This window comes from Diadema antillarum, unplaced genomic scaffold (genome assembly GCF_040938485.1).
Source record: "Diadema antillarum isolate AM-2024a unplaced genomic scaffold, OU_Dant_1.0 seq00000596_RagTag, whole genome shotgun sequence".
NCBI lineage: Eukaryota > Metazoa > Echinodermata > Echinoidea > Diadematoida > Diadematidae > Diadema > Diadema antillarum.
The window spans coordinates 236,920-249,899 of NW_027271527.1; the positions used below are offsets into that span (position 1 = coordinate 236,920).

General features: G+C 39.1%; 1 protein-coding gene across 1 annotated transcript in view; it reads left to right on the forward strand.

The window, feature by feature from the left end:
• Positions 1-9,273, forward strand: part of LOC139735734 (complement factor H-like) — a 58,276-nt gene extending 49,003 nt beyond the window's left edge. Inside the window, exons 4-10 of the mRNA XM_071646483.1 lie at positions 3,205-3,390; positions 4,570-4,716; positions 5,622-5,801; positions 6,568-6,789; positions 7,412-7,630; positions 8,135-8,324; positions 9,189-9,273. Coding sequence (XP_071502584.1) covers positions 3,205-3,390; positions 4,570-4,716; positions 5,622-5,801; positions 6,568-6,789; positions 7,412-7,630; positions 8,135-8,324; positions 9,189-9,273 — 1,229 coding nt within the window. The remainder of the gene's footprint in view (positions 1-3,204; positions 3,391-4,569; positions 4,717-5,621; positions 5,802-6,567; positions 6,790-7,411; positions 7,631-8,134; positions 8,325-9,188) is intronic.
• Positions 9,274-12,980: the final 3,707 nt, after the last annotated feature.

Consider the following 12,980-nt stretch of genomic DNA (forward strand, 5'->3'; position numbering starts at 1 on the left):
TCCATACCTTGAAAGTTAATAAATGCATAGACTTTAATATACAAAAGGCAAAAGTTAAAGTAAAAATCCTTAAATCCCCAAATACCTGGGCTCTTCGTAGGTAGTATAGGCATACATCCAATTAAACCTTGTTCAAGGAAAGTGAACATTCAACACATTTGTGACAAACCTGTCATCTTAATATTTTGCCAATTATGTGAAACTCATGACACATTGTCAAGACATTGTAGTATAGACTTGGAATAATTACGAGAACCGTGCATTAAGGCGGAGGCATACCAGTCGCCATAGCGACATTTCTAGTTCACATATATTACATGCCTCTTTTAGTACTGATCATAGACATGAACGAGCTGTTATTCTGTGTTTCCTGCTTAAATAATTCAAATACATGTCCAATTTCCCTCATTAATCTGTATGTTTTGTATATTCCGTCGGAAAAAACAACTTTAAAATGAATTGAATATACAATTAATATCCTACACGGAAGCTTACCGCTATTCCTAACTGATGATTATCATAACACATCTGGGCACCAAGTTTCCGAAGTGAGTTTAATGAAAACAGATCGGGGTTTTCCCTGAACAGTCCTGCAAAGTTCTCGAGTCCCGAGTCCCTGGATTGACCTCAGCACTTTGATTAAGAAACTACAAAACAACACCATGCCAGAGAAAATACAGGAAGTAGGTTTTATGTTACCGCTATGTCTCTTGTTGTTTTGTCCTCATCCCAGATTCCTTTCACCCGGAAATCATGTAATCCAAATTTCGCAAACCTATTGGGTGCTGGTGAATAATTTAACACTGTACCTCCAAATTTTGGCTTTCTCCGATATTCTCATTTTCCTTTTTTTGTTTCCGTCTATGTCTCTTTCTCTCTATCCTCCCTCACTCTTTACGTCTCTCTGTTTGAAATTTTCTCTCTTCGTATTTTTTAAGCTCATTAAAATGTCTATTTCCAAATCACTTTGTCGCGGGTGCATAATCAAACGAGCCCGCACTGTTGCAACACCTTACCTCAATTTATCTTTTCAAACTAATCTCTTCAATGTCTGAATCGAAGCGTGAAAGACTCATTTTGTACATATTTTATAAACCTTATGTATTTCAATACACGAAATTATATGTGTATATAATGATATAAATGTATATACATATATACCTTATTACGACATATTTACCTGTAATCTTGTTCAAATCTTGTCCATCGGGATTTTCACAACAATAATCGCAAATATACGCAGACAACAGTTTATCCCGTACGGAAGGTCAAAGCGCGCGATAGTACTGTCTCATTCGCATCTTGGGTATAAGTTGTTTTGTTTGTAAGTGCTAAGCAATTCCACATTGTTCCCATGTTGATATTCATATAGGGAGTAATTCAAAACGAGGTTTCATTAAAATTACACCTTAATCAATTAGGTTTTTAATTTTCAGATCTTACATACTTTCACAACTTCATTGAAACAGTGATGTTGAAACAGCGATACTAGACAACACGAAGGATGAGGATATCATATCAAGGGCTCACAAGTCTTCCAGTGGCCTTACAAATCTTCATAAGAATCATTTTCTGACACAAAATTGAATAAGAATAACGAACAAAAATAATAAAACTGTAGATGAAGGCAACTTGAATGTTTGTCTTCTACCTACTGCCTTTTCTACCAAAATGATAATTGACTAAATAATTCAAGATATATGCATTTTGTAAATCACCATGATAACCCCATGCCAACAATAACCTCAACAACAACAAAAAAGTTTCGTCAAGTAAACTGCGGTCACAAAGAATGAAAGAGTGAAAAGGGAAAATAAGCAATTATGGCGTATTTCCTTTTTAACGTCTAGCTGTAGTTCATCAAAGATGTTGTGAGAGATTGGCGAGACGACATGGAAAAAATGTTTTAAGTATTAAGTGAGGGCACACTAGAATAATTGTTTCGTTCTCATGCTCGAAAATCATCGAAGAATAGCAGATAAGCAAAGGAATACTTGACATTCTAATGACACGCACACTAAATTTGTTATCTACAATTTAAAGCACCCTACTTTTGACCCTTAGATTTAACATCCACGATAAACATTTGCCAGCAAGTTAAAAGGAAAACATATTTTTTGTAACAAAAACTGATTTCCGTCTCATGATTTTGGGAGGAATCATTATGAAACATTAAATAGTCTAGATCTACCCACATCTGTTTTCCTGCTTTGACGTCAGAGTATCTAGAAAGTGCAAAAAGTTTGGGGAGAAAAGAGAGAGAGAGAGAGAGAGACATAAAGAAAGGAAAAAAGAGTAAAATGCATACCCTTGGCTTGCCGTGTCAATGTACTATTTGTGCGATCGACGGCCTTGTCTTCATTTGATTGGCTGTCAAGTTGAGGCAAGCCAACCAATCAATGAACTGTACGTCGTCTCAAAGTCAGACTTGCACATGCAATCTACGTGGTTTTGCGACTCCGGAGGTCTTAACTTTTGATGCCGATTATGACTTCATGAATTGAGTTTGACAATGTTGTGTTGTGTATTGCACACATCCAAGATTGAACGTTGGGGACTGCATGCATCGATTATCCAGCTATCATGAAGGGCAAACAGTGGTCGCCTGTATTTGCTGTCCTACAGTTATGTGTTTGGCTGTGCTGCTATTCAGGTATTACACCCTTCTCTAATTCGTTCATACTAAGTTCGGAGATATCGTCCGAAATATGATACAGTATATTTTTATTGGTATACCAATGATGCACACTCTTGTGCATAATGCATATTATGCATACCCTCGAGTGAGCTGAGTTTCCACTAACATCATGAACCTTAACAGAGGCATTTCTTGTTTCAGAGAATGGTTCTCTAGACTATTTTTGGTTAACATGTATGGGAAAATACTAATCAGCTACATGTAGAACTTGCTGAAAAGCAAAGATGTCCAAAATTTGCTGAAGTCTTCCAAACACACTAAACACTAATTTTGCTGTTTGCTGTAAATATGTGTCTGAGTATTTTTTTTTAATAATAAATACTGATTGCTTACCCATAATTTACATTTAATACCAGGAAGTGATCAACCCAAAAGAGTTAATTGACATCTTCAATAGCCAATATACACCTAGTACAATGTACCTCATTGAAACACTGTCTACGAAAACGTACTGGTTTCGTTTTGTTTAAGCTCTTAACACTCTTTTGCTTCTTTCTTCGTTTTAGGAGTGTCGTCTGAAAATTGCAACTCCCTTGAGTGGGTAACTTTCGCAAACATCATATACGACCCTCCGGCTTCAGCTGGGGCCGACACCTATCCTGAAGGAACTGTAGCAAGGACACAGTGCGACGACAAGTATGCTGTGTTCCCGCGCGCCTCGGCCGAGAGAACATGCGTTGACGGTTCATGGAGTGGGCCAAGGAGCTCTTGTCGACACATAAGTAAAGCCAACCACGCAATGTCATATTGATTTCCGTTCATTGTCTATTTCACTGTTCTGGGAGTGGTAAATCATTGTGAGGATTCAACAAAAATACTCAACTGGGTATGAATGGGAAATCAATATTGTTAGAATATGTCACTTTGGCGTCTGTGCATCAAAGGCAGTAACCCATTGCCTCGAAAGTCCACAATGATTTTCAATATCTTGTACAATAATAGGAATGCGATGTTTCAAGCACGTTCAAACAACAATTCCATAACAAAAACCTGATTCTTTATAAGTTTGCCGGTGGCCTAAACGTTTATGACCGTATCCATTTAGCCTGAATATATGTGGGCCAAAGCGTTGAAAAATATTCAACTTGCTAGCTAAATATGTTTCAACGAAAGCCGTATCTTTATAACACTATCTTCGCCTTTTCTCGGCTTTCAAGAAACATAACAACAATCGGTCGATCGAGTTCTCGTCGTGAGGTTTGTTACGTATTTTGGCCAGCCCGGCTTCGCAGCCTTCTCTGCGCAGTAATGCCTAGGCTGTGAGAATCCGGTCGAGATGAATCAAAACTTACTTTCTTTTAATATTACAAAGAATCTAATCCGAAGGTCAATAGGAGTTAAACGTAGACTTAATACGAAACAGTTGATTCAGCATGCATTGTAAATTATTGTTAATCATTTCATTCAATAAATAAAGGATATTAACAGCGAGTTCATGTTTATTCTAGTACAAGCTATCTCCTTTTTGAACAATTCACCTAGGCAATAAGAGGCTCGCAACAATAGAGCAGACATGTACCGAGAGGTTTTAAGTATTTGTGTGAAGAAAAAAAAATCATCAAATGACTAAGAGAAAGAGAGAGAGAGAGAGAGAGAGTGTGTGTGTGTGTGTGTGTGTGTGTGTGAACTATATATATGCGCCTTCCAGAGGAGAAATATTTGAGCTAAATGTACATATGGAGCCAAAAGGAGAGAATAGTAAAATTTTCATTTTAAAAATGGGAAAATTGTGAAATCTCAAAGAAAAGAAAAGGTGCCTAGCGGCCTGCCCCTGCTTGGAAAAAAGAGGAAAGACAATAATTTTTCTCGGCTAAAGTGGTACTTAAAATCTCTCCACCTAACCGCCCCATTTTTTCATTCCCTTTGTGTAGGCAGACTGTGTCGAAGGAACAATTTTCTCGTCGAATTCTACGGAAGGACCTGCAGCACGGCGTGCTTGAATAGACCTGGAAGGGCGTGTCCTCGGGACGAAAGCTGTATATGTGATGGTGTTTGCGGATGGAGCTGCCTAGCCAATGGTAAGATGGATGTAAATCACCCCTAAACACATACACACACGCACAAACACACGCAAACAGACACACACACACACACATGATATTGAGATCGAAAGAAGTTTTTCCCATCCAACAGTTCCCAACACTTACTCTTTTGTATATTTAACTTTAAAGGGGAAAAATCACCCCTTATTTCTAGCGTCTAGAGTTTTTATATTTTCACTATCCAACTGTTTTTAGGCATTTTTTGAGGGGGGGGGGGGGGAGAAAAAAAAGAAGTTGACAACCAATTTGAGTAATTAATAACTTTATAACTTCCTTCAGAACGTCCCTTTTCAATTCCAAGAATCAACCGTGCTGTCCTTACTGGATCTGACGTCATTGAGAGACGCAAGACCAATTTGTGGCATAGGGAGTGTACAAGTAGATGTAACGAGCATAGGAGGGGCTGAAAATGAACAATTTAACATATTTTTTTTTTTTAGATTTAGTGGCCGACAGCATGCCTGATTAATGTCATTCTATCGTGATTCATATTATGAGAAAAATGTTTTAATACTTTTTCAATTTTTAATTAACTTGTGAGTTTGACATTTGCATTTTTAGAATTGAAATCAAACGATATGGTAAGCACTTTTGTAAATATGTTTGGAATATTTTGAATGAAAACTAAAAATTAATATTCAAAGTTTATTCCTGAATAAAATCCTATTTCTGATGCGATTTTTATTTCCCTCTTAATTAGGTGTATTTCTATTCCTTAGCAAAATTCTGTATGACATGTAGAGGAATATAAAATGTCATATTATGACAAAATGTTCCTCAAGAACAATATGTGACGCAGATTAATCACACAAAGAGAGGATTTTGCTCTCCATAAGCGTACGTCAAGACCTAAAAATGTCATTCTTATTTCCCTTTTTCAGAGAACTGTACGGCCCTGACTATTAAAAATGGACACTTGTTGCATTACGAAGTCGGTGACATCATTCCTCATGGAAGCGTTGTAGAATATGGTTGCGATGATGGTTACGAGGGCGTCCCATCAGGCCGCGTGGAATGTAGGCGTGGCAACCTCCTCCCGGAAGTCCCCACCTGTTCGCCAGGTGAGACCGATGTTTAAACGTCTCAAGTAGAATGTTTTGGGTTTCTTGTGGTTGGTCTTTCCCCCAAAGGGGCGTTATTTGAAAGTAAAAAGATCGTTCGTTTCGTTTGTTTATTCCAATATAAAGGATCAGTGATTACAAAATAATCAGTCATAATGAAACCAATCACATAATTACAAGCACTATCGCACAATGACCTACCAACCCTATCGCCTGACGTCTTGTCAATACGGAATATGGTCGCGACAGTGGCCAACATGTAGTAAGACAAGACATTGGCGTCTTTCAAACTATAACGAACTCTCGAAAAACTTTGTAGTATGGGAGGAGAATTCTTCACAAAAACATAGAGGCAGAAAACTTGAGGTTACTTTTTTAGAAACACTGTTAATTATGTTGTTCTTTTGCGTTTGTTATTTTTTTCACGTCGCGGAGGAATGGAGGGGGATGGAGGGGAAGTTTCTTTGTTTAACTGTTCTTCTTGATGCACGTGATTAGATGTTCATGGCATGTTCATTCAATTCCTTGATACACATGTATTCATTGTTTTTTATACCTTCATTCTCCAGCTGTTCTCACAGAATCAAAATTCTAAACTGTTACTTTAGCAGTGATATTAAAGTCAAAATTTTTCAACGCTGGTGTAGCAATCGATATTCTTTCTCAAATTTCTGGAATATCAATATTCCATTGGTCTACTCATCGATACTTATTGCGTTTCATATTTACAAGAAAACCTCCTTCCCCAAATTCTTATTCTCTGCAGAGATTCTAAAATGCTCGCCACCTGTCGCATCATCTGGACGCTATAGTGTTTCACTCGATGAGATCAGTGCATTTCAGACCCCTTCAGGTGACGGGTACATACAGAATGTTACCCTTGAGGTCCGCGTTGATTGTGACATAGGTTACCGCAGTCAGCCCAGGGAGTCTACGGTGTCATCGACTTGTCGAGACGGTCGTTGGTCGGAACAATGGCCAACATGTGGTAAGACAGACCCGTAGCCTTTTCATAATCTTTGAAATTGATCGAAATGTGTTTCCAATAAACCATTTCGTAGCTTCAGGAGATGGTTTCGGATGGGATGAGACGTCAGCTTTCCAGCGCTTTTTGAAAATCATTTTTTAGATAATGAGAAACATCTCATGAAGTAAGATTTTGGTTTGGAAAAGGTAAGAAAATATAAAAAACAAAAACAAAGCAGCAATAAACAACAAAATACACACATTACCTAAACAAGTCAAGTAGGCGAACAATTCAAATCATCAAGAAGATTAACTGATTTTGCACCCAGCTTGACTACAAAAGTTTGAAGGTGTAAGAAAAAAACAAATAATATTTCTTGCATTTACAATTTCTGTTACGAGAAGACAATATCTCATAATATAAAGACAAATCACGCAATCTCGTTTTCTGAGTACTGCATAATACGAGGTTTTAGGTTGGAGGGATCAGAAAAGATGTTTTTCACGAGAAGAATCTAAAAATGCATGGCAGCAGAATACGCTAGTACAACGGTAACACACTTTATTGCGTCGATTCCTCCAATTAACAAATTTCCCTCTATATTTTCAACCTTCTCAGGCATACTCACATTTTATATTTGCAGAGGTTCTGAAATGCTTGCCACCTGCTAACCTGTCAGGAAGCTATGGTGTTTCAACCAATGGTACCAACACGCGGAACCCTTCGACTGAAGGGTACAGACATAGGGACGCCCTCAACGTCAGCATCGTGTGTAACGACGGTTATCGCATTCAATTCAGTCAGTCCACGGTTTCAACGTCTTGTCAAGATGGTAGCTGGACTGTCCCTTGGCCAACATGTGGTAAAACATACATCTTCGATACAATCACCCCCTTTGGCAATTATTTGTTTTAGCATTTTTGTTTTGACTTCCTGTTGTTAATCTTTGATTGATGTATTATCTTGTTTGAAGTGTTATTTGGTACTGTTTTGTTTTCTATCATTTACTTTTAATTACCTGTGCTGTTAATACGTTAATTTATGTTGATTGATATCAATTTTACAATAAACTTACAATACAATCTACTAATAAGACATAATGTCTATACTGTGAAGAGTTTGATGTTCACTTTTTGCTTCTCGTTGAGTTATCTTTTTTTTCCAAATTTCAAACTTCAAATCATTAACAATAATGTGAAATGTACACCTTGTACGTAAATAACCATTTGTTGAGTTGAAAAACACATTTGAATTGAAATGACTTGCATTGATTGTTTTGACTTAGAATGAGAATGAACTAAGTTAAAATGGAGTTGAACTAAATAAACATGATTTCATTATAGCGTTCGTCTCTTTTTTTTTTCAGATATTCGTAAGTGCATCCCACCGACCACACCATCAGGACTCTACAGTGTTTCTCGGCGTGGCTCCAACGAACAGGTTACTAACGAATACATACACGGGATCACATACGTCGTATCGATCGAGTGTAATCCAGGTTACCGAATTCACTCAAGTCAGTCCAGTGTGTGGTCGTCATGTGACAACGGTGAATGGTCGGGACAGTGGCCGACATGTGGTAAGACAGATGTCGGCGCCTTTCAGATTCAGATTCAATTTTGTTGTCATGCACAAAATGAAATATAATTGCACTAAACATTTACATTCTGGCAATTTCGGTTACAACTAAAAATGAAGTGAACAACATAAACCTTAAAGGGACTGTACAGTACTGGTTGAGGTTGGGATTCAGGTTCATAACATTCCTAAATGAGATAATGAGAAACCTCTTATGAAATATGAAAGAGCATGTGATTTTAAAACGGATTCAACTTTTATTTGATGGAAATTGGTTTTCAAATGGCTGAAATATCCAAAAAATGATAATAATAAAAAGGCTACAGGCCACGCTTTTTATAAGGATCTCTTTGTTTCACCTTGTTTTTGGATATCTCAGCCATTTCAAATCCGATTTTCAGCAAATAAACTTTTGATACCAGAATTACCAGAATTGCATACTGTTTGATTTCATACAGAGTGATTTCTGAATATCTCGCAAAACGTTGAAAGCTAAATCCTCACCTCAACCAGAATTGTACAGTCACTTGATTATCAAACAACACTAACAATATTAAATTCAACATACTGGAAAACTGGAGTAGAAAACGATATTCCTTCCCGAGTTTCTGGGCTATGAACTTCATTGTTTTACACAACGATACTAACTAGTTTCATATTTACAAGAAACCTTTCTTCCCTTTAATTCTTATTCTCTGCAGAGGTTCTAAAATGCTCGCCACCTGTCGCATCATTTGGACGCTATAGTGTTTCACTTGATGAGACCAGCACATTTCAGACCCCTTCAGATGACGGGTACATACACGATGTTACCCTTGAGGTCCGCGTTGATTGTGACGTAGGTTACCGCAGTCAACCCAGGGAGTCTATGGTGTCATCGACTTGTCGAGACGGTCGTTGGTCGGAACAATGGCCAACATGTGGTAAGACAGACCCGAAGCCATTCATAATCTTTGAAATTGATCGAAATGTGTTTCCAATAAACCATTTCGTAGCTTCAAGAGATGATTTCGGATGGGATGAGACGTCAGCTTTCAAGCGCTTTTTGAAGATCATTTTTTGAGATAATGAAAGACATCTTACGAAATGTGGAAGAGTACATAAATGTAAAAGGAATTCAAAATCTATTTGGTAATAATCGGTTTAAAAGTGGCTGAGAAATTTTAAACGAAATGATTGTAATAAAATTCGAGACCCATCTTTTATTAGAGTCACTTTGTTTTATTTTATTTTTGGATATCTCAGTCATTTCAAAACCAATGTTCATCTATAAAATTTGAATTCCTCATAGTATTGAATGCTCTTTAACTTTTCATTCCGTGATCTATAAGTATCTTGCAAAAAAAAAAAAAAAAAATGCTGAATCCTCATGTCACCCAGTACTTTATCATCCCATTTTGTTGAACGTGTGCAAAATTTCTTCTCGATTTCCCTGCCAAAATTGTCTCATTTTGAACCGTGAAGCAAGCGTGGAGATCGCATTGACATAACACTTCGGAATGAGCGTAATATTTGTTCTGAGCGTAGTGGCATCGTTACAAGATGGGGTAGTATACAAATATCGACTGCTGCAGAGGGAGATGGTAAAACTATTTGCACCGAGGTGATGTCTCAACAGTGCATGGGCGTCACCAGGGGGGGTGCGTTGGGTGCGAACGCACCCCCCTTCAGATCCTTAAAAAAAAAAAATTAGTCTGCGAGCGACCTCAACGCCGGACGCTAAATAATTATTCTTTTCTACTTTTTTTTTGATATTTTGCACCAGGGACACACACACACACACACACACACACACACACAAAAAAAAAAACAATTCGCACCCCTGGTTCTGGCAGCACTGATTTTATACTTATCTATTAGTATTCTACAGTGTTTACTATTTATCGACCATACTTACAAGTATGTAGGGTCTATGTACGTTACTTCTGACCAATCCATATTGCCAGCCCAAGAGCGAGCCTTAGCCTCATTAAAAAAAAAATAAAAAGAAATGGAGGGGCAAGCATATTAATTGCCCCCCCCCCCGTAATCAATAATTCCCGAAATGAGAAGATTTTCTTGCTTTTGAAAGAAAACAAAAATGTTGCCCCCATGAAAATATTGGAAGGCAAGCGCACCATTTGCCCCACCCCACATAATCATAATTCCCGCGATGAAAAGATTTTCTTGCTTTTTTGTTAGAATTCAAGAAATCTGGCCAATTATTTCACCCAAAAGCAATGGCGTAACTACGGAGAGGGGGGGGGGGGGTGCGGCCCCTCCCAATCCGCTGGTAAAAAAAAAAGGATTTCCCGAAATAGTAGTTCAAGTGTTAGTAAACTGCTTTTGAATAAAAGGGTGATCCAGAAATAAGATATCTTTCTATGATTTCTTTTAACCATAATTAAATAGGTATATAGTGTGAAACATTGTTCAAAAAGCCCGGACCCGACAAAAGATTGTGATTCCTGGTTGGCATTCTGCATATAAGCAGGATGTGCGCAGTGTACTCAGTACATCCGAACGAAGAGTCGCTACAATCAGGGGCTCCACCTCCCTGCTACAATGTTGCGCAATGTGATGTAGAATGTACACCTTTGTACCTTACGCTTCGTTATATCAAAGCTAGATCATTGATTTTGCAGTGTTGCTTTACATACTAGTCTATATATATATATATATAAAAATGTCTTGCATTGCCAATAAAAAGACTTGACCTGGGTTAATTCCTAACTTTTCCATGTATATAATATACACACACACAAACAAACACGCACAATTAGTTTAGGGGATGCTCTAAAGTGCAGATTTTGGACATCCTTTCAACGCTTGGTCACTTCGACACCACCTCGCTGGTCATACCTCCCCCAGTCATGAACATAAACCCACACCCTTGACTACCAGTGGCGGATCCAGGGGGTGGGGCGCACCGGGCGTCCCCCCCCCCCCTTTAATTTTCAAAGCGAAAAAAAAATAGCTGCAAACGGCAGTTTGTGGACAGTAAATAATGTCAAATTTTCAAGCTTGCTCGCTCCTCTCGCTTGCATTTAGTCGTAATGCCATTCTCCTGGAGTTGCTGCCAGTAATTGCCGGCAGTTGCGCCTGGTGCGCCCCCCTTAATTTCCAAAGCGAAAAAATATACTTGAAGCTCCAAACGGCAGTTTGGGGACTGTAAAATGTCAAAATTTTCAAGCTCGCTCGCTCCGTTCGCTCGCATTTAATCTGTATGCCATTCTTCTGATGTTGCTGCCAGTAATTGCCTGCAGTTGCGCCCGGTGCGCCCCCCCCCCTTAATTTCCAAAGCGAAAAAATATGGCTAAGAACGGCAGTTTTTAGACTGTAAAATGTAAAATTTTCAAACTCGCTCTCTTCACTCACTCGCATTCAATCTTTATGCCATTCTTCTGATGTTGCTGCCAGTAATTGCCGGCAGTTGCGCCTGGTGCGCCCCCCCCCTTAATTTCCAAAGCGAAAAAATAAAGCTACAAACGGCAGTTTGGGGAATGTAAACTGTCAAAATTTTCAAGCTCGCTCGCTCCGTTCGCTCGCATTTAATCTTTATGCCATTCTTCTGATGTTGCTGCCAGTAATTGCCTGCAGTTGCGCCCGGTGCGCCCCCCCCCTTAATTTCCAAAGCGAAAAAATATGGCTAAGAACGGCAGTTTTTAGACTGTAAAATGTAAAATTTTCAAGCTCGCTCTCTTCGCTCGCTCGCATTTAATCTTTATGCCATTCTTCTGATGTTGCTGCCAGTACTTGCCTGCAGTTGCGCCCGTTGCGCCTCCCCCCTTAATTTCCAAAGCGAAAAATATGGCTAAGAACGGCAGTTTTTGGACTGTAAAATGCAAAATTTTCAAGCTCGCTCATTCCACTCGCTCGAATGTAATCATTATGCTCTCTTGATATTGCTGCCAGTATTTGCCAGCAATTGCGCCCGATGCGCCCCCTTAAATTCTAAAGCGAAGAAATATAGCTTCAAACGGCAGTTTGTTTGTTTTCTACTGTAAAATGTCAACATTTTCAAGCTCGCTCGCTCGCTCGCTCGCATTTAATTGTTACGCAATTCTCCTGATGTTGCTGCCAGTAATTGCCGGCAGTTGCGCCCGGTGCGCCCCCCCCCCCCTCCTTTATTTCCAAAGCGAAAAAATATGGCTCCAAAAGGCAGTTTTTAGATTGTAAAATGTCAAAATTTTCAAGCTCGCTCTCTTCGCTCGCTCGCATTTAATTGTTATGCCATTCACCTGATGTTGCTGCCAGTAAAATTGCCAGCAGTTGCGCCCGGTGCGCCCCCACCCCTCCTTTATTTCCAAAGCGAAGAAATATGGCTCCAAACGGCAGTTTTTGGACTGTAAAATGTCAAAAATTTTCAAGCTCGCTCTCTTCGCTCGCTCGCATTTAATTGCTATGCCATTCACCTGATGTTGCTGCCAGTAATTGCCAGCAGTTGCGCCCGGTGCGCCCCCCTTAATTTCCAAAGCAAATAGCATGGCTACAAACGGCAGTTTTTGGACTGTAATGTCAAAATTTTCAAGCTCGCTCGCTCCCCTCGATCGCATTTAATTATTATGCAATTCTCCTGATGTTGCTACCAGTAATTACCGGCAGTTGCGCCCGTTGCGCCCCCCCCCCACGCCTCCTTTATTTCCAAAGCGAAA